At 50.5% G+C, this 21,398-nt stretch overlaps 1 protein-coding gene across 8 annotated transcripts in view; it reads left to right on the top strand.

The window, feature by feature from the left end:
* The window catches only part of MGMT (O-6-methylguanine-DNA methyltransferase), a 285,152-nt gene that overhangs the window by 53,266 nt on the left and 210,488 nt on the right, over positions 1 to 21,398 (top strand). For all 8 annotated transcript variants that reach the window (XM_022568447.2, XM_022568451.2, XM_089898362.1 and 5 more), the window contains one exon: positions 7,300 to 7,436. In XM_022568447.2, the coding sequence (XP_022424155.1) occupies positions 7,312 to 7,436 (125 nt within the window). In that variant the 5' untranslated portion in view covers positions 7,300 to 7,311. The remainder of the gene's footprint in view (positions 1 to 7,299; positions 7,437 to 21,398) is intronic.

The following is a 21,398-nucleotide window of genomic DNA, read 5'->3' on the forward strand; positions in this document are numbered from 1 at the left end:
AGCAACAGACAGCACTGGTGTGGTAGTGGCTCACGGTGTCAGCGCCAGGGGCTCTCCAGTCTCTTGCTTTTGCCTCGTGTTCACCAGATGGCTGCCACAGCTCCAGGCATCACATCTGCAGTGTCAGGGAAGGAGGAAAGGGGAGGAGATGGTGCCAGCCACAGAAGAATTTTTCTTTTCTTTTTAAATCAAAACGAGACCTCTCGGCAGACTTCTTCTTACTCATTGGCCAGTGCTGTCACGTAACATTTGCTACTGTATTGGAGCTTACTTTCTAGTGAAGGCGACGCATGGCAAATAAAAGAAATCTAGTGTGATCTCATGTGCCATAAGTGCTGTAAAGGAAAGAACAGGAAAGAACGGACAGAGGAGACGGACTGCTTTAGGAAGATTTCTCTGAGACGGTGATGTTTGAGCAGGGTTGTGAGTTAAGTGACAGAGGCCACTGTGCCAGAACGTGAAGGGGAGGCATTTCAAGAAGAGTGAGTGGCAGGTGCAAAGGCCTTGAGGCAAGAGCAACATCTGTGTGTTTGAGGAGCTGTAAAAGTAGAGTGAATTGGGGGTCCTGGTCAGAGACCAGGTCAGGCAGGAAGGGAGGGCCCCAGGTTGTTGGGGGGCTGCAAGGACTTATGATGGATGGGAGAGAAGGAGACGCGATTTCTTTCATGTGTCTTCGTTTTACTCGACCCTTTCTTTTTTTAAAAGTCAAAAAAATTCCAGACCTCCGAGTTTTTATTTTATGCAGAAGAGTATCAACAGCCCTTTGTTTTGCATGTGTGAGCTTGAGACGGTGCTAAATGTGGAACATTTGCTATCATCACCTGTGTTTTATATCACACTGAATTTTAATACAGTTTTTTATCCTTGTGAAAGGGATTCAGGTTTACTGTGGAAAACTTAGGAAATGCAGGTAGAAAGATGCAGGTAAATATTTCAAATCATTCTGCCATATCTCTATTGATTTTTCAAAGATAAACTTTTACTTTGGAATAATTTTGGACCTATAGAAAAGTTGCAAAGATTGTTCAGCGTGATTTGCTTTTTGTGGGTAATTTTCCTCCCCCAGTAGACCACGGTTGTCTCGTTACAGCTTCAAGCACCTGAGCCTGGTGGCTCACGCGTAAGGGGCACTCGGGTATTTATTAAACATTTATTTATTATTTATTTATGGCTCATTATTTAGTCTCCCTTCTGCCTCACTCTGGTTGAGCTCATCCTTATGCCTCCGTGGACCGTTTCCACGGTCTCCTTCAGGACTCCCACCCTCTTTTCCCACCTATTCCTTACACAGCTGCCACAGGGAGCCTTTGAAAAGGCAAACCTGGTGGATTTCCCCCTTGTTTGAAGCCCTGGGGCTTCTCAGGGACAAAGCCAGACACGAAACTGACCCCGTGGAGGCTGTGCGTCTCCCCCACGCTTCTTTCTGCGGCCCCTGGGCCTCGTCCCCTGCCTCCCAGGCTCTGCTGCTGGCTGCCTGCCTCAGCCTGCCTCCCACGTGCGTCTTCTCTTCTGGCCCCTTGTTATAAGTCAGCTCTCTGAGTAGATGTCATTTTCTCCAAACATTTTTAGCTGCTCTCCTAAAGCGTGTGGCCCTGCTCCCCTGTGGCAGCCCCCCTCCCCGCCCAGCGGCAGTCCCCCGGTGAGTCCTGTGAGGCTGTCGGGAGCCTGCTTGGCCCTGGACTTGGTACTTGGGCTGGGGCTGTGGATGTTGTAGCGTCCACAGTGAGCAGGTGTCTTTACTGGGCCTCGTTGCCTTCGTGGTCCACTTGGGGCTCACAGTCATGGCCTTCTCTGGGCTGGTGTTAGTTGATGAAACTCCTGGTGAGAGTTCATCTTTGGAGCCTGGTGGTGGGTTGGCCTCTGGAGTGGAGCGTGGGGATGTCGCAGTGGGAGGGTGTCAGGCGGGTCTGTCACACTCCTAGGGCTCAGGATTCCACCAGCATCTTTGTGCAGCCATCGTGCACGGCAGCCCCGTGTGTGTTTGGAATTGCTGCTTTCCAGACGGCACCTCCCACCAGCCTGTGCCGAGACGCTCTCACTCCCTGATGCGTTCACCTGCTATGGAAGCCTCGCTCTTCTTGCTGCCCCGTTTCAGCCCCCGTGGGTCCCTCCTGGTGTCTGTGACACCCCCATCTTGTCTGCAGGCATCCCCCCACCTCCTCGCCAGGCCTGCCAGCTCTGCGGGACCTGCAGCACACCTGCTGTTTCAGCCTGGGCTTCTCGTCAACACACACAGCACGCCAAATGGCCCAGCACTTCTGTCCTGGGGACACATTATCCATAACATAGTAGGATGCAGTCAGTATTCAGCTAATTTTTACCTTTGCTCTTGGAAGGACTCTGTGCTGAATGCCCTGGCTGTCGACAGGAAAGAAAGTCGTGCACAGGTTTCTGTGGAGTCTCAAATGCCATTTCTGGCTGGGTTGGTATAAAATCATGTAAAAATTGCAGCTTTTTCTTTTTCTGGCAAAGTAGCCATTGGTGGGTTATGGTGCATTATCTTTGACTAGCAGTGGTTCTGCTAATGGGCTTAAAAACCCGGAGGCGCTGGTGAAAGCACAGCTCAGCCAGGCCGAGTCCAGGAGGAGCTGGGCCACGAGTACCAGGCCCGAGTCTTAGGGGAGGTAGTTCCGGGGAATCCTCACATTCAGGAAAATTGAGGTGGGGTTTGATTTCCATTGTGTTTAACCGATAAGGAAGTCTAAAGCGCTCACCTCCTCAGACTTCACATGACTATGACCAGCTGAGTGGATTGGCTAGAAGTGGCACGTGCCCCTTGTTCAGAACGCAGCTTTTGAGCTTGAGTTATTCCTGTTAAGGGCTGATTGCTCTTTGTTGGTTCCTGGCATGGTTTGTGATTGACTCACCATGTTCTGTGGAGGCCAGAGGAGCTGCTGCTCAGTACGAGGGGGCAACCTGCACTTGGGGCATGAGTTTAGACCGGTGGTCCAGGGCCAGTGCCGTGTTGCCGGGCGGTGCCTGCTGGTGCTGGGCACCGGGGGCAGCACGGCGGCTTCAGGCCGAGCTTCAGCGTCCTCTTGGTCCGGAGGCAGCCCTTCCGTTATTTGGAGTGTGTGGCCGTTACTTGGTCCGGAGGCAGCCCTTCCAGCTATGCTGGGGTCGGCTGGCTGCCCTTCTCCTGCAGTCTAGGCCAGTGGCCTCCAAAGTTCAGCTAATCCAGGCTGTGCTCAGAGCCCGGCTCCTGGAACGGCTTGGTGGTGTGCAAGGCCCTTCTCCTGGAGCAGCGAGGGGCCTGAGCTCTCTGGAGACCTGCTCGTCCTCCCACGTGGCGGAAATCCTCGTGCCCCTGCGCCCCCGGTCACCTTCATTGCCCTACCCCTGACCTGCCCTGCGCACCCGGATGTGTCTCCCCAGCCTTTCCTCAGAGTAAGGGTGAGAGCTGGGTGTGTGCTGAGTAGGAAAGAGGTCCTTTTGAAGCTGCAGGAACACCCAGCCGCCCCGTTCACCGTTTTTCCTGTCTCCTCCAGCTGGGCCCCTCAGAACAGCCCAGGGAGACTGGTGGACTCAGGTTACTATTAGTTCATTGATGAGAAAATTGAGGCCTGGGAAGAGGAGTGGACATCGGACATTCACCCTTCTCCTGGTCGGCTGTGTGCCGGTCTCATTTCTGCAGCGATGCCGGGCTGTGTGCTTGAGCGGGGCCGGCATGGACACAGCCCTCCTGGAGGCTGTCCCTTTTCCCGGCCACTCGGCACAGGTACACCCTGGCCTGGTGCCCACGCGAGCTCTAGGCACCTGCTTGGGCCTGAGTCCGAGGACAAGTGACAGGGAGCCCGGGCGGCAGGGAATTGACGGTGGCTGCAACATCCTGTTTCCCGGGGCGCCGGTGGTTCCGGCGCCTGCTGCGTGCCTGCAGTCCCTCGTTGTTCCCGCAGGTGTATCCTGAGACTTGGTGTGGGCTGTGGTTGGACTGTGGCCAGTCTTGGTTCCTACTGTTTTCTGAGCCTGCTTCTCCAGCCTTCCCAGAAGTTCTGTGAGTTACGGAACGTCTTTCAGTAAATTGCTTTTGTGCTTAAATTAGCATCAGTCTCGGAGGCTCGCCAGCACGAGTCCTGCCTGCCATGGGCTCGTGACTTGTCAGGCTCCGGATCTGAGGCCTGAGCCAGGGCCCTGAGCCTGGATCTGCTGAGAAGCAGCCTTCCACTTGACGGAGGCATGCTCGTTCAGCTTCTGAAAAGGGACTCAGGTAGGAGGCACAGGTCGGTGAACACGTTTGCTAGTGCTCGGTAAAGAAACGAAGCTGACTTCTATTGCAAGACTGCTCGGAGCTCTTAACCCGCTAAGGTGCAGGGTATCACCCAGAAGGGGAGAGCGCGTCCAGGCTTCTCATCGTGCCAGCAGAACCCTTTCTCCGAACACACTTTGTGCTCAGAGAAATGCTCTGCTGGCGCCTTGACCCGGATGGTGGACATGCTGATGATCTGGCTCAACACACGTATGATAAACCCCTTACACGTATAATGCATTTGCCGTCCGTGGGGCCCTGACTCGTGGTAGCATGGTCACCTGCCAGCAGCTCAGGGTGATGGAAAATGTCCACAGATGTGAGCGGGTGCGGGTCAGGAGTTGATTCTGGCTTCAGGAGACAGGGGGACGCACCCAGGGGGTTGGGAGAAGGGGTGGCAGTTGGCTTTTGAAGAATGTTTAGGATTTTGAAGTTGTTGGATAAGAATTTAGGGAGGAGAGCAGTGCACTCTGGGTGACAAGGTCAAAGGCCAAGGATATTGGGTTAGAATGTCCGTTGCGGCAGGGATAATGGTAATCCTAAATCCTTCGGGGATGTCAGGTCTTTACACACATTCCCGCTAACCCTTGTGCCAGCCCTATGATTTAGGTATCGTTTGTCCTATAGATAAAAGCACTTGTGTCTCAGAGAGTTTAGGTGACTTTCTCAAGGTGATGGGTCGTGGGTAGGAGGCCATGATCTCCCTCTGCCTGGTCTGATCCCTGTTTCCGCATGACAGAGTGGAGGGGGTGGGAAGACTCTTTTGGTTTTTATCCCTCAGGCAGTGGGGAGCCATGGTAGGAATATGAGGTGTCAGAGAGCATCTCCGATGCCGGGCAAACATTTGAGAAGGTTTCCCAGCAAAATCCTGTGTCCACTCACTGGAAACTGGAGAGCTATTCGATTCAGACCCCTGTCACTGTGCACAGAAAGGGGGATGTTGAACAGGGCAGCTCTGGAGCCCAGGGGTTTAGGATGGAATCTTGGGAGTGATGCTTGCACACCATGGGGTTTGGGGAATGGTGCTTGACCTCTTCAAGGCATAGACCTGTGTGTGCCTCTGTCCTGGGGCTGTTGGGAGGTAGAGCAGGGAGTCAGCGTGTGCTGTTAGGAGCAGGTGGAAGGCACACAGAAGGGAGGAGAACCTGCGGGGTCAGGGCGATGGGGGCGTGTTGAGGTTTCACTGTAAAGCAGTCACCAGGCCAAGTGGGGCAGACGGGACAGTCAGGGAGAGGCCAGTCCCCGGCGTCCAGGCCTGGATACTGGAACCCTCGCTGCACGTGAGGGGCGCCCACGGACTTAGGGCCGCTGGAGCGTGAAGGCAGCCACCAGCCTGCAAACAATGAGCACGGCTGCATCCCAGGAATACTTCCCTTGCAAAAGCAGGCGCTGGGCCAGGTTTGGCCGGCGGGCTGTGGTTCGCTGAGCTGCTGTAGCGCTGTCGTGTCGTCAGTAGTGATGTGGTGTTCGAGGTGAGGGTGGCTGGAGCGGGAAGACCCCGGATGTAAAGAGGGGGCCCGAGGGCGCCCTTCCTCGGGGAGGTGGGGGTTGGTGAGCGAGTCCGGGAGGACGGGCGCAAATGAATGAGAAGAGCTGAAAATGGTAGAGCCGGCGTGTAGTGCGGTGCGGGCATGTGCGGGGTCCCAGGAGCAACGTCCGGTGGGGCTCGGGGCGGGGCTGGGTGGTAGCCCGCTCACCGACGCGCTGCACAGAGGCAGAGCCCACGCGCGGTTACGGTTTTGGACAAGTTCAAGTGAAGCGTTTCCAGGACGCAGAGGTCAGGAGAGCCAGGCGGCAGCCCGACTTCCAGTCTGGAGCTCGCAGGGAGGCCTTGCGGGGCTCCGGTTCCGAGGCAGCTGTGGCTGAGCGCGGAACCCTGGGAAGCGCTGGCCCGTGAGGTGGCCCGAGGGAGGTGTGCGGGAAGCAGGGCAGGCAGGAGTCGCCGGGGAGACGAGGCGGCCCGGGTGGGCTTCCCCACGGCCCTTTCTTCCGGCCTCCCCTCGAGGCCGAGGGATTTTTACAAGATGCCAGCCTGCCTAAACCTTGGTACAGGCTCTTCGCTGCTCTTAGTACATCTGTTCTTTCTTTTAAACTTCCACTGGGTTGACCAAAATTAGCATCTCTCAGAATTGTTCGCGTGGAGGGTACCTGATAGGATAGCTTTTGTACTCTGGCTTGAACGCAAGCAAAGTCCGTGCGCTTCTGTAAGGGCGGGATTCCGACGCGCGGGCCCTCCGCGGCCGCTGCCGAGTCGGATCTCGCTCCGTTTCTGTAATTCATTTAATAATGCTTTAGTTTTAAACGTACTTTATTCAAAATATCCCATGCTTTGTCTTCAGTTTTTACTGAAAGTGTTGTTGGTAATTGCTTTATTTTAAATAGCTTTAGGTACTTTTTAAAAGACACTCTTATTTCATCTTTGACTCTGCGTTGGTTAAAGATAAATAAGAATAGGGAGATGGTAATTAAAAAAAATTTTTTTTTATTTATCTTTGACTGCATTGGGCCTTCGTTGCTGCGTGCGGGCTTTCTCTAGCTGCGGCGAGCGGGGGCTACTCTAAGTTGCGGTGCGTGGGCTTCTCGTTGCGGTGGCTTCTCGTTGCAGAGCACGGGCTCTAGGCGCACAGGGCTTCAGTAGTTGCAGCACGCGGGCTCAGTAGTTGTGGCCCCCGGGCTCTAGAGTGCAGGCTCAGTAGTTGTGGCGCACGAGCTTAGTTGCTTCGTGGGCATGTGGGATCTTCCTGGATCAGGGCTTGAACCTGTGTCCCCTGCAGTGGCAGGCAGATTCTCAACCACTGAGCCGCCAGGAGATCATAATTTAAGGAGATGAAAGGAGAGTGAACTGTTGGTTGGCTGCTCTGGGTAATTATGGTAATCTTCTGTCTTCAAAGTGACTATGTTATAAAAATGACACATTATATGGTTAAATTCCAAAAATGGGGAAAAAACTTTGGAAGATGTTTTATGTCTTAAATAACTGGGGCTTCTGTTGTGCTTTAGAAGTGACCAAACTCTTTCACGTATGCGTAACTTTAAAAATTGTTTCTCTTTAGGTACTTGCGAGAATGAACAAGACCTGTGAAATGAAATACAGAATGATGGACAGCCCTTTGGGGAAGATCGAGATCTCTGGCTGCGAGCAGGGTCTGCACGGGATAAAGCTGCACGGCCGGAAGATCCCAGACACTGAGTGAGTGAGAGTCCTGTGTGACACCCACTGCTTGGTTTGTTCAAAGCAACAGGGAGAATACGATCATTGCTTGTTCTCCATTGATCACAGGGTAACACGTAGCCACACGCTACCAATCACAAAAGTTAGCATGTCTCTAAAAATGGTAGGGCCATGATTGTTCGTTTTCAGCATCTGTGCTTATTGCCCAGGAACCCTCCACCTCCGATTAACCACAGGGACATAAGCTGTAATTAGGAGCCCCAAGACGTGTTAATGTATACGTTTATAGAGGTGTTGATGGACTGTATTGAGCGCTTTGATTCTTAAGCAAGTGGGATGTGGGAATCTCTTTGGACGTTTGGTGACAGGGAGCTGCTGCTTCCTTAATCCGGATTTTTAAATCCAGGACCAACGTTGACTGTCCATCAGTCTGCCAGGTGATGAACTTTTATGGGACTTCTGTTAATGGAAGTTTTTATTAATGGACTTTTATTCCAAAGTCCTGGAATTGCTTAATCAGTAGCTCCACTGGGCCTCTTGGAGATGGTGTCCGGCTGTTGGTGTGTGTGTGCGCGTGCAGCGGAGGAGAAAGGGTATGAAATCCCCTTGTTAGCATGAAGTTAGGGTATTGCCATTTCTCACGGAACACGTTTCTCTGAACGATCTCCGCTATTTATTTTCTCTAATTATAAAACCATTAAAAATTCAAAGCACTCCTTAATGTTTTGTTCTGAAACGTAACATTCAGTTTCCTCCATTCATTGATTGTGAGTAGCAGTTGTATTTTAAAATTGCAGTTCTTGTTATTTCTGACAGAAGAGGGGAAAAACCACCCACTCCTTTGCTCAGCGTTTGTCTTAACGGGCTAATAAACACAGCGCCAAGGATGTTAGAAAAAGAAAATACGTAAGAAACATAAAAATTGATTTTAATGGACCGCTGTCAGAGACGGCTATAATGAGCACAAGGGCGGTAATAAATACCAGTTTTCGCCTCCTCGGTCGAGATTTTTCCTGTAGAGCTGCACGTTACAATCAATAGTCTTTTTTAAGACCAAAAAATAAGCAAACCTTTGAATTATATGAACACAGTCTTCTTGATTTCTATGAGAACCATCTGGCTGTAGTGTTCAGAAAATCACAGGCACCAAATAATTTGTAGGGAAAATGTCATTTTGTCTTTTAGTGTGTTCAGTTGCACAGTAAATCACAGAAATTACGTGTTGAATTCTTTTTTTTTTTTTTTTTTTTTTTAAAAAGAGCAAGTGAATTTGGAGAAGAAAAAGTAGGAGGAAAAACCCCTCTTGAAATGCTTTAAATGTCCATTAGGAATTGTGAGAACGGAGTGAAGAAGAGGCGTAGCTTTGCTTCTACTCCCTGTACTTTCTGAATCAAGTTAGGATTAGGTTCATCTGTGGAAAACAAGCTCCTCCAAGTAACAGCTTAATCAGATGCAGCCGGTTTCTCTGGAGGAGAAGCCCTGGCGGAGGAGCAGTGACGCTGGGTCTGCTGGCGGGATGGTCACTGGAGTCTGGCGCCCTCAGCTTTCCTCTCGGCATCTGCAGGCCAGACTCTGGGGTGCGAGCTGCCACACCCCTTCACAAGCAGCAGAGAGAGGAGAGAGAAAGGAGGGGATGCCCTCTGTTTCCAGAAGCAGCATCCGTGTCTTCTCTTACCTTGCTGGGCACGCCGCGCGGGAAGCACGGAGCTTGGCGTGTGCAAGCTGAAGTCGGCGGTTCTGTGCGGAGCGGATTTGGCGGGGGGCGGAGGGCAACCAGCAGTCTGTTGTGTATGGTTAATTTGGGGAGGGATATTTCAGAAGTAGAGAACGGCATAAAATTTATCTGTGTGAATACTCAAGAGTCAACAGTTTCTTTCATTTAAAAAAACTGAGGTGAAAATCGCATAATAAAATTCGTAGATTTTAACTGTAAAGTTCAGTGAGTTTTCACAGATGTGTACAACCACACGACCACCAGCCCAAACCAAGATATAAAGCACTGTAGAAAGTTCCCTCGTGCTCCCTTTCAGTCACCCCCTCCCCGTTGGCACCCACTGTTCTGATCTCTGTCATGTTGGGTTAGTTTTGCTTGTTCTTGAGCTTGTTCTAGGTGGAGCCATACAACACATACTTCTTTCTGTATTCAGTTCAACAGTGTTTTCAAGGTTCACCCGTGTTGCTCTGTGTGTCAGTAAGTAGTTCATTCTTTTTTATTGAGTAGTAGTTTGTTTTAGGAATATACCACAGTTTGTTTATTCATTCTCCTGTTGATGGACATTTGAGTTGTCCAAGTTTGCGGTACTATGAACAAAACTGCTGTGAATATTCTTGTTCAGGTCTCTTTATGGACGTACGTTTTCATTTCTCTTGAGTGAATTCCTAGGTGTGGAATTGCATGGCTGGATTGCATGTCAAATGGATGTTTAACCTCGTAAGAAATTGCCAACACGTTCCCCAAAGTTTACCATTTTACATTTCCATCAGGAACGTATGGGAGTTTCTGTTATTCTGCCTTCTCACCGCACTTGGTGGTGGTAGTTTTTAAAGTTACAGCCGCTCTGGTGGGTATGAAGTATTATCTCTCTCATTGTGGTGGTGACCTGCCCTTTCCTGATGACTTACCTTGAACACCGTTTTCAGTAAGCTTTCATTGTGAGGCAAGTCTCTTGCCCATTTTTAGTTGGTGTTTTCTTGGTTTTTGTTGTCAGTTGGTAGTTGGTGATCAGATATATGTGTTGATCGTTTTCTCACAGCTGGGGACTTGTGTTTTCATTTTTTTAATAATGTCTTTTAATGAATAGAAGTTTTTAATTTTGAGGAAGACCAACTTTCTTGTTTCCTTTCTGTTCAGCATATTTTGTGTGTTTAAGAAATATTTGCCTACTCTAATTTCACAAATAGATTCTCTTATAAATCCTTTGAAAAACATTATAATTTTAGCTTTTTATGTTTAGATCTGTGTTCCATCACCTTGAATTACCTTGTTGTGAGGTACTCAGTTTTCTCCGCAGACATTTAGTTGTTTCAGTATCATTTGTTGGGGGCGGGGGGCGGGAAACCATTCCTTTCTCCATGGCATCGCCTCAGTGTTCTTGTCAAAAAATCAGCCACATGGCCATACGTGTGTGGGTTATATATGTCTGGACACTGTTGCGTTCAGCCGATCTTTTCATCTGTTCTGGGCCAGTGCTACGCTGACTTGATGATGTAGCTTTGTGATAAGTCTTGAATTAATGTGAGTCTTCCAGCTCTCCACCCCCCACCACCCGTTATTTTTGTTGTTGTTTTTTTGGAAGATTGTCTTGGTTTCTAGGTCTCAGTTTTCCATATTACTTTTAGAATCAAGGTGTCAGTTTCTCCAAAAATGCCTATGGGGATTTTGATTGGAGTTCATTGAATCTGTGTGTCAATTTTGGGAGGGTTGACATCTTAAATTGAATTTTCCAGTTCATGACTGTGGTTTAGCTCAGCATTTGTTTAGCTTCTATTTAATTTTTCTCAGTGGTGTTTTGTAGTTTCCACTTTAAAGATCTTGGTGTGTCTTTTGTAAAGTTGATTTCTAAATACTTCGTTTTTGATGGTATTGTAAATCAGCTTAATTTTTTTTTTTTCTTTTTAACTTTTAAACTACTGCTGCTGGTACATAACACTTGATTTTTGTATGTTGATTTTATTCTGCCATCTTACTAAATTCACTTCTTAGTTCCAGGAATTCTTTTGCCGTTTCCTTAGGATTTTCTCTGTAGAAAATCATGATGTCTGTGAGTAAACACACTTTGTTTCTTTGTTTATGATCTTTTTGCCTTTTATTTTTTTTCTTTTGTTGCACTGGCTAGAACCTCTAATATGACGTTGAATAAAAGTCATGACAGTGGACCTCCTTCCCGTGTTCCAGTCGTAGGGGGAAGCTTCAAGTATATCAGGGTGACTGCTGGCCTTGTTGGCTTTAATAGGCGTCCTTTCTCACACTGAGAATGCTTCCTCAATCTGTTGAATTTTGTTAAATGGTTTTTCTGCATGTATCAACATGATCCTGTTTTTCTCTTTTATTCTTTAAATGTGAAGTAAGCTAATTTTTGGATTTTGAACCAGTCTTGAAATGCCGCTGTACTACATCATGTAATTCATGGTATAGCCTTCTTTTTCCCTTACATGTTACAAGTTGAAATTTGCTATTTCGTTTAGCATTTATGTGTTTAAGTTCATGAAGGGTGTTCGTCTATAATTCTTTCTTTGGTGATGTCTTTGTGAGGTTCGGGCATTTGGGTTTTTCTGACTACATGAAGTGAGTTTGGAAGTGTTTCCTCCTCTACGTTCTGAAAGAGTCACGTGGGGGAATCCTTTTCTTCCAGTTTGACGCCACCCGGATCTGGTAGGAAGGCTTCTGATTAGAACTCCCTTGTCTGATAGAAGTAGGCGCCGCCCTCACCCACCCTGAGGGGGCCCTCCCTTGCTTTGGCTTTTTGCAGGTGGAGCCATTTGCACCCTCCAGGGCTGTCCCCTCTAGCTCTGCTGCTGTGGTGGACGGTGGCCGTGAGGGGGTTTTGAGCAGAGCATCCTAAAGACTCTGGGCCCCTGTTCTCACCCTCCTTCTTGTGAGTCCTGGCACCTTCGTTTCCTCCGAAGCCGTGCTGGTTTCTTCAGTAGATAAATTAGAAGATGGCCACGGACGTCTGTCCTTAGTGAAATTCCTTTCACGCTTCTATACAAAGTAGGATTCCTGTGCGTATGGCTTTGTACAGTGATCCTTGATTTCTTTTTTGTGTAAGTTACATTGCTCACCTTTCCTAAAAATATGAGTGGAGAACATCAGTTTGGAAAGTGGTATAATAGTCTCAGTTTTATAACTTCCTGCCGATATCAAGCTTCCATTCACGACTGTCTTTTGCAAGAGCTTGACCAATCTCTCCCCACTCCATCTTCATGTGGCCGTGAAGCTTTGACCTCATCATCATGCCCCACAGTGTCTAAAATCTAAGGAGAAGGGCGGGAGAATATATTGGTTTTCCTCATGTTATTTTCGGGCTTGTTTAGTTTTCCATAAAGTTGATTGTAGTATTTGATTACTTGAAAATGGACTGTACAACCCTGGGTTATACTTACCATTACGAAAACAGCAGTAGGACGTTAGGATCTGGGAAGCTAGAGAGAATTAGTTGCGTGTGCTTCACGTCTGTCAAAGATTTACCTTTGTTTTTCATTTTAAAATTTTTTCCATATAAAGCTTTTTAGAAGAATGCGGAATGCAACTGAAAACGTTGTAGTCCAGCCAAAGTAAGCCATTGTAAAACTTGCTGTATCTTGAAAGACTTAAAAACGACGCAGGCTGTGCTGTACTTGACAGGAGTGTGTGGTGTCGTGGGGGTTCGGGCAGAGTGTTGCCATTTCTGCCTCCTGGCATCTTTCGCCTGCCAGCTCTGGTGTTGAGGGCTGGGAGAGGCACGCGGCTTAGGCCTCACCCTCCTCTGCGGACCCGCCTGGCCGGCCAGCCGAGGGGGGATGGGCGTGGGCCAGGACCCTCGGGGACCTTGGGAGAGTGTCACGGCGGGGCCTCTGTGCTCTACCTGGGAGGGGGTCTCCTGCCTCGTCAGGTGCACTGCCGATTTTCGCCCCCGGAATGTGCCAAGGTCGTCACTCCACTGAAGGAAGGAAGGTGCCTTTGAGGCCTTCCTGAAGGAAAGTTGGACTCTTGACGTCCAGTCGGGCCTGTCGGTTTGAACGGATAGTGACCGGTGGTTTCCGCCTGCATTTGCTGCTTTCCTGTTCATCTTTAGATATTTAAAGCAAGTAAGTGGACCACCAGGAGAACGTGAGGCTGTCAGGGGCCTGTCTGGGGCCCCTGACCCCGCGCGGCCTGGGCCTGCCACCTGCTGGCCCCTCGGGGACCTCGGTGCCCGTCGATCTGCCCCTTCCCAGCTCAAGATAGTAGCTGAGATCCGCAGGTCGTGAAAGCCTTCCTGGGAGACTCGTAATTTCATTCTTCCCGACAGATTGGGAAGTTTGAACACAGACACAGCACTTGCTTTATTATAATTGGTCTTTCAAGGAAGAGAAGAAAGTGTTCTTACAGATAAAAACCTGCAGAGGCGCTCCCAGGAAAGGGACGCCCAGAACTGCGCCGCAGGAATTTTACCTGCAGCTAGTTTAGTTGTCTCATTGCTTTTCTTCGGTGGCTCGAAATAATGATTTGTGTTGTGTGTACTTAAAAATGTAATTGTTTTTATTTTACAGAATGTTCCTTAAGGAGGTCTCGAGTCAAATAAGCATGTTTCTGTGAGGAAAACTTGCCAAGCTCTGTGGCTTCATAGAAGTCGTCTGTGTTTTAGAGCAAGTGCTTGGGTGCCCTGGTGAGCCTGAGGCCTGGGGGTGTTGAGGGGCCTCCCTCCCTCCCGGTTTCTGGCTCAGGCGGTGCGTTATCAGTAGCTTGTGGCGAGTTCCTCTCCTGACTTACGTGGTCAGTAACACAGACCGTGCGCGTACTTCGCTCTCAGTGTCCGTGACGAGAGAGGCGGTGGTGTCGTCGTTCAGGCTGATGGCTGGAGAGATGAGGGGGAAGCCAGGATGCTGCTCTCCAGTTGGGGCGTCTCGGGGGGAGTTCCCCTGTTCCCAGGACGGGGCGGGCCACGGTTGCAAGTCCTCCAGCCTCTGGAGTGTAAGAGCACTTTGAGAGTGAAGGAGGTAAATTGGCCAATCCCAAGCGGAGGAAGGTGGGTGTTTTCCTCCGAGTCACGTGAAATATCCTGAAACCCTCTGCTCAGAACGGTCACCTTCCTTTCGGAGGTGTTGGACTCTTCCCCTCTGTTCACGCCTGCTTTTGAAAGGATGGCACCGCAGCTTTCCCGGAGAAAGGGCTCTCCTGTCACCTTGACACTGCCACAGAAAGCCTTTCCCTTTTCCCACGAGAAGGAGACGTGGGCCGTATGGTGTGTGGCCCCTGGAGGACGGGTCCCCGCAGTGCCCTCACTGGGTGCAGGGCTCCCCTAGTTACTGGGATGTAACCAGCATCCGAGTTTACCCTCGCCTTGCGGGAAATGGTGTGCTGATGACAAGCTCTGGGCTCTATCCAGATCTTCTCCAAGCAGCAGCTTTCCCCCTAAGGGAAGGGCCCAGTGCGTGTCAGCCTCACCCTGAGGCCTGCAGGGCCTGCCTGGACCGTGTGCTCTCGGGTGGAGGCCCGCCCAGGACCTGTGTGGTCTTGCAGGGGCCATTTCTGGTGTAATTGGCCAAGTCAGTAGTCCCCCCTCCGCGGCCCTTTGGAGGCGCCACTGCCGTGCTGCGGCAGCCAGGCCTAGACGTGGGCAGGGCCCCCCCCTGCCGCCCACCTGCTCGTCCAGCTCTGTGGTCTTGTACCTCCCGTGGTGTCACCCACCCACTTGCTGGCCTCCTGTTGCCAGCCTCTTGCGGTCCTCGCCCTGGTCCCCATTCATCTAATTAGCTGCAGTCGGGAAAGTTAGCTAAAGGCTTGTTCAGCTTGTGAGAGGAACGAGGTTAAATCAACTCCGAGAGAAACAGAGTGGAACTTAACGACAGTGTTGCAACATCGTGGAGGTCATTTCCATTTTCTCCAGGAGTCTTTTTCCAGAAGAGGCTGGGTTGCCAGGAATCAGACAGATACCGGGTAAGTGGGGCTCCCCTTGGAAGGGCCGGGCCTTGTGTGAGGAGCTGAGTGCCGGCCGCGGCGTGCGGCCCTGGGGCAGCTCCCCAGCCCTGCGCTGACGCCGCTTGGTCAGCAGAAGACTTGGGGGTGGGCGGAGGAGGCTGGTCTCAGGGTCTCAAGAGAAAGACTCAAGGGGAGAGGGGGCTGTCGCCTCTCCTTCCTTTGGTTTTCACCGCTGACGGCCCCTACCGGAGCTGACTTTCCCTTCCCTGGTCCCTCTTCTCGGCCTTCTGAGCGGTTGAGGAGAGCCCTGGGACGGTTCCTGGTTGGGTTTAGTAACGAGAACTGGGGTGACTTTGGCGCTGGGTGCCTGGATGAGGGTGTCTGTAAAGTAGGATGTTCACCACTTCACGTCTAACATGAAAATTCCGGCTCAACACCTACTGTTGTAGGAACGGAAGGGACACCGTGACGTGTCCTCGTGTGTGTTTGCCTGCCTCACGCAGACGTACAGGGTGCTCACGCGTACGTACTGGTGTTTAAAGCTAGGCGGGTGATGCCGTGCCCCTTTCCCAGGGGACAGAGCTGATGCCGTGCGAGGAGGAGCGTGGTGGCTGGGACTCAGAGCCACTTCCTCGACTCCTTCCTCTGAGCCAGGTTGCACCTCACGGCCGTCCCCCTCTCCTTTTGTGGAAACGAAGCTGTGGTACCTGAGACCATCGACAGACGTTTCTCACATTTTGCCCCTGGATTTTGATTTCCAGAATTTTTATTGTTCGTGTATCTCTAATATTTTCTGGTATTTAAACCATCTGTGACTGGTGAATACTTTTCAACTTTTGTTTTTAAAATGTTAATGTCATTTAAGCTGTAAACTCTCCAAATGTATTTGGTTTGTTAAATTTATTTTCTTTAAATTGTATCAGTAATTAGATCAGCTCCTTGGTATTAATGTACAGGATAGCTCTTGAATGCTGATCAGTTTAGAATTTAAATTGAGTTAAAGGTTAAATGAGTTTCATTTTTGAATTGAACTGAACCATTGTCTTGTGTCAGATTCATCCAGAATTTTTATTTCCAGTTGCTGTATCAAGTGACAGAAGTGGGTCTTTTTGTGATAAAAACATTGAATAAATTTAGGATTAAGCTAGAGTCACTTGTTTGTTCACTCAGAACACGTGAGTGCCTGCCGTGTGACGGGCCCTGTGCCTGGGGGACATGCATTGGGGACGGTACAGTAATGCATGTGACAGCTCCACCCCCACGGAGCTCCCGCCCAGCATAGGACGGGGCTGGGGTGGGCAGTCAAGTGTGGCGTCACGGCCCTCCACGGGGGGGCGTGTGTGAGCAGGCGTGGGGTTAAAAGGGTCGGGGGAGGAGGGGCTCAGGCCTGAGAACCGGCGGGACGCGGTCTGGCCACAGAACCGGTGGAGCCTGTATCGGAAGGGGACGTGGGGACCCACGGCAGGAGGAGGCGTGCTGGAAGGCCGCGGGCCCTGGCTCGGGCGACTAGCTGTCAGGGCGTAGGGTGCAGGCACGCCACGAGGAGAAGAGTATCTGGAGGAACAGTTGCACGAGGGAGCTGGTCACGAAGCAGCACCAGAGAAAACTGAAGACGGGCCAGGACACGGAAGAGAGCAGGGGGAGGGTTGAGTCGGGGAGGCCGAGGACAGGGCCAGCCGGGTGTCGTGCTGCAATTGCTGTGCGCGTGTGCTCCCTCTGGGGTCCCATACTGACTTCAGGTTTCCTTCGGGCTCTGAAGTGGGCATTCCTGGGTGCCCTGGCCTTCGTTGAACCGGCAGTTCCCACCCAGTTAATTTCAGCGTTGCCTCTGGAGTCCCGGGCAGTGGTGGTGGTTCCACATACGTCTGCAGTGGAGATGGCTCCATCCACAGTCGAGACGGATCGTGCATAGCATGGATGTGCCACGCAGGGTGGTCCAGCAGGGACCCAGACCCAAAAGGAGGTGGAGCTCACGCCCAGGGTCTCTCGTCCCCTGTGAGCCCGTGGAGCTTTTCGCCGGGGCTGGGGTGGGACAGGAGCCAGAGAATGACTTGCGCGGTTCATCTCGTTTGTGAATTCTGTAGTTTTCTTCGGTGCCCCTCTGGATTGAGCCAGACTCGCAGCTACAACTCCAGGGAGTTTAGAGAAGTGCTCGGCTTTCTCTCGGCCCAGTTTCTGTGTCTTGGTTTTACCTCGTCCGTGTGGATTGCTTTCAGGCTTTTACCCACTTCTGTTACCAGGTCTTCTCTGGTCTCGTTTAGTGTTTCCGTAAGAGCCCCAGTATATTTATAAGCATTTCTGTGACACCCTCCCCATCTGATCTACACACACCGCATATGTGCACGAACCTTTTTTAAACAAGAGGGCTTACACACTCAGTATGTTAAGTATTGATACACCTGCAGATTCCGAGTGGTTCTGTGGAAGAACACGGGTCCTCCTGGACCAGCATTTACTTTGATTTTTGGCGTCTACCGGCAGAATTGCCGTATTGCCGTGTACGCTCATGCGTATTGTACGTTGGGGGGATTATAGTTTTCTTGCTGTGACTGTCTCTGATGGAATCACGTTAGTACTCTTAAAGCTGCTTCTCACGTGCCTTCTTCCGGAGGTCGGCCCCCCCGTGCTCACTGACCGGCACAGGTGAAGCACGTAGAGAACGCTCTTACGCTTTACTTCCCCACGTGACAGTGGGGGGCATCCATCGCTTCTGAACGAGCAGCCGTGGAAACCTTCAGCTGGTGAAGCAGACATTCTGCTCCTTCTGTAGATGACTTCACACAGAGCCCGTGCCGGTCAGGTGGGGCTGGAGGATTCCTGGGCTGAGCACCCAGCTCGGGAGGGTGACATTTCTTCTCGTTCTGAAGAAGCTGTGTTGCTGGGAGCCGTCCCTCTGCAGCTCACGTTGGGGCGGGGTACTAGGCGAGGAATGTCCACGTGCAGATTCTGCACATTCCAACCACAGTTTTCTGCCAGGGTATTTAGGCAAGCTAAAAATGGAATATAAACAGAATCTACTGCATTCTAGAAGGATGCAGTTATAAGGAGAAACATTTTTAAGACTTAACCCATTGCAGTAGGAAAATGTAAGCCTTGGGGTGTGACGATTCTTTTTTCGGTTCCTTTCTCAAATAGATGTCCTTGTGTATAGTGTTTATATGTGAGTGTTACGTATGTGTGCACACACGCTTGTATAAATATATACATTCTAGACATTTCTGTCCTGCCTCTTTAATGTTGCTTCTGCTAAAAATACATACTTCTAAACCTAGGGGAAATGAAATTGTCGTTCTCGGTTATTAAAGATACCCCAGAAGTAGCCTCCCCAAAATAGTGGGTTTTCCTTCCTAAAATTCATCTGGAAAAATACTTAGCTTTCTGATCTTTATTTTATCCCATTTAAGGCTGTTTGTTAGGAAGAGTTATTGTATAACTGAGCACTGCTTTCATTAAAAAGAGCTGGGCCACTTATTTCCTCCAAAGTTTCTGACCTTTTCTAGGTAAACAAAACTTCTATTGAAAATAATATTTTGAGACTCACACCTTTGTCACCGCGAGTGATGCCGAAAGCCCCCTGCTTTCTGCTGGTCCTGTGCGCAGTCTGGCCTCGCAGGCAGCTCCTGGGCGTCTGTGGGGTCGAATGGAGGGCCAGGGGCTGGCCGGGGGGCTGGGCAGAGGAGGGAGGCGTCAGCCCCCCCTTGGTTCTCAGCAAATGGCTGGGGGTGGAGATGGGACCCGGCCGACATGTCAGACACAAGTGCAGTGGCTGTCAGGAGCCCACGTCTGTTTTTTAACTGGCTTGTTTGTTGTTTTTTTGATGTTGAGTCGTATGAGCTGTTTATGTATGTTGGATATTAATCTCTGATCACTCATATCATTTGCAAATATTTTCTCCCATTCAGTAGGTTGTCTCTTTGTCTTGTCGATGGTTTCCTTAAAAAAAAGGACAGAAGAACTGAGTAGACATTTTTCCAAAGAGGACATGCAGATGGCCAACAGGCACATGAAAAGATGCTGGACATCGCTAATCACCAGGGAAATGCAAATCAAAACCACAGCGAGATAGCACCTCACGCCAGTTAGAATGGCTGTCCTCGAAAAGAACACAGACAACAAATGTTGGCGAGGGTGCAGAGCAGGGGGAACCCTCCTCCACTGTTGGTGGGAACGCAAACTGGCGGAGCCACTGTGGAAGACAGTGTGGAGGTTTCTCAGAAAACTAAAACTAGAGCTGCCATATGACCCAGCACTTCCACTCCTGGGTGTACACCTGAAAAAAACAGAAACACTAATTTGAAAAGATACACGCACCCCAGTGTTCGTAGCAGCATTATTTACAGTTACCGAGATATGGAAGCAACCTAGGTTTCCAGCAACAAATGAATGAATAAAGAAAATGTGATGTGATGTGTGTGTGTGTGTGTGTGTGTGCATGCGTGCATGCGCGCACACACACACACACACATACACAACGCAATACTACTTAGCCATGAAAAAGAATGAAATTTTGCCATTTGTAGCACCGTGGGTGGACTTGGTGGGCATTATACTCAGTGAAATACGTCTGACAGAGAAAGATAAATACTGTATGATATCACTTATATGTGGAGTCTAAAAAAGACAACAAACTACTGACTATAACAGAAAAGAAGCAGAGGCACAGATATAGAGAACAAACTAGTGGCTACCAGCGGGGAGAGGGAGGGGGAAGGGTGCTGTAAGGCTAGGAGATGAAGAGGTACAAACTATTATGTATAAAGTAACCTACAAGGGTGTGTTGTACAACGTGAGGAGTAAAGCCAGTACTTTATAGTAACTATAAATGGAGTGTATAACCTTTAAAAAGTGCACGTCGCTATACTGTACACTTGTAACGTGCATAACATTGTACATCACCTGTGCTTCAGTTAAGAAAAGGTGGAGGCCGAGTTTGGACCGCGTGGTGCTGTGTGTGGCATTGCTGGGCGGTAAGCCTGAGGCCTGCAGACGGCCCGTGGCAGTGTTCTCCAGGACCTCCTGCTGTGCCTGTCCAGGGGGAAAGCTGGAGCTGGGCGGGGCACATCTGCTTCTCTGTCCCAGCCTGCGCTCAGACCCCATCCTTCTCCACCAGGCTCTTGCGGGTCTTTCTGTCTGGACGTTGGCTTCCATCAGTTTGCAGACACGCATGAACTTCTTCTCAAGGAATTGAAGAAATGCTGGTGTTTACTTCAAATAGTAACGAAGAATCGTGCAGGCAGATGTCAGGGATTCTGGTTAACAGTTGTTAACGCGTTCTGAATGCTTCTCGGCAGATTACTCTTGGGATTGCCTGGGTCCCTGGGCCATCAGAACTGTAAGGGACCTTGGGCAGCATCCAGGCCAGCCCTGTTACTCTCCAGATAGAGGAACCAGAGTCCAGGGACTGAGTGTGCTGCCGGGGCCACCGCGGCCGAGGCTCCCTCTGCTCTCCTAGCGGGCCTCGTGGGGCAGGCTCTCTCCCGGCCACGGGCCATCTCTTGTTCCCCGTGTGTTTGCTGGCTGAGCGGCCGTGCTTGCTTGGCCCACTTGGTTAGCGTCTGAGAGTCAGCCTGCCCGCGGGTGCCGGTGGGGTTTGGAGGGTTGTCCCAGAGCAGGAAGCACACCCGGTGGGGAAGGACGAGGGTCGTGCTGGGGCCCTTGTTGCTGGAGCCGTGAGTCTTCTGGGAGGGGGAGATGGGGCGCGGGGGAGACCCGGGCAGGGGAGGAGGTGCGGAGCTGTCTGTGGCGGACGTGACCCCTTCTTCCCTGCCGAGCAGAGGGGCAGACGCGGGAGCACAGGCGGCCCAAGGGCACGGCCTGCTCGCCAGTACCCACCTCATCGCGCCCTTCCTGTAATGTTTCATTTCGAAAAGTAGGAGACCGCAGCTAGTCGATTTCTTTGTTAGAATTCATTTATTAACTTGACAAGCGCGTTGAAGGAAAGAAGGGAGGGTTCCTTCTGATTGCCGCGCGTCCTGCCTGTGCCACGTCCTCCTGTCCCATGGATGCATTGTTAGTGCAAGGACAGGGCTTCTGCAAGGACATTAACTTCTTCACTTCTACAGCCCTTCTTCCCTTCCCTTCATCATGCCAGCTCCGGGGATCCCTTATTAGAGGGATGATTAATCACGTGATATCTTGTTTTTTGCATCTGAGTTTTCGAGAGCTCTCCAGATTCTTATTGCCTGAAGTTCCACATGCCATAGACATAATCGCGGCAGCTGTAAATTGTCTTCTGCAGAAGAAACTGACAAACAACTTTATAATTGCGATTTTAGCCTTGGTATCCGAGGGCCAAAAGCATGTCCAAGATGTACGGAGTTCCTGAATTTAAACTGTAAGCCGTAAAATTTTCTTAAGGTCGGTCCCCGTCTGCATCTGTT

Source organism: Delphinapterus leucas, chromosome 16 (genome assembly GCF_059928025.1).
Source record: "Delphinapterus leucas isolate spDelLeu-1000000601 "Yukka" chromosome 16, BTC_Dleu_Yukka2, whole genome shotgun sequence".
NCBI classification, from domain to species: domain Eukaryota; kingdom Metazoa; phylum Chordata; class Mammalia; order Artiodactyla; family Monodontidae; genus Delphinapterus; species Delphinapterus leucas.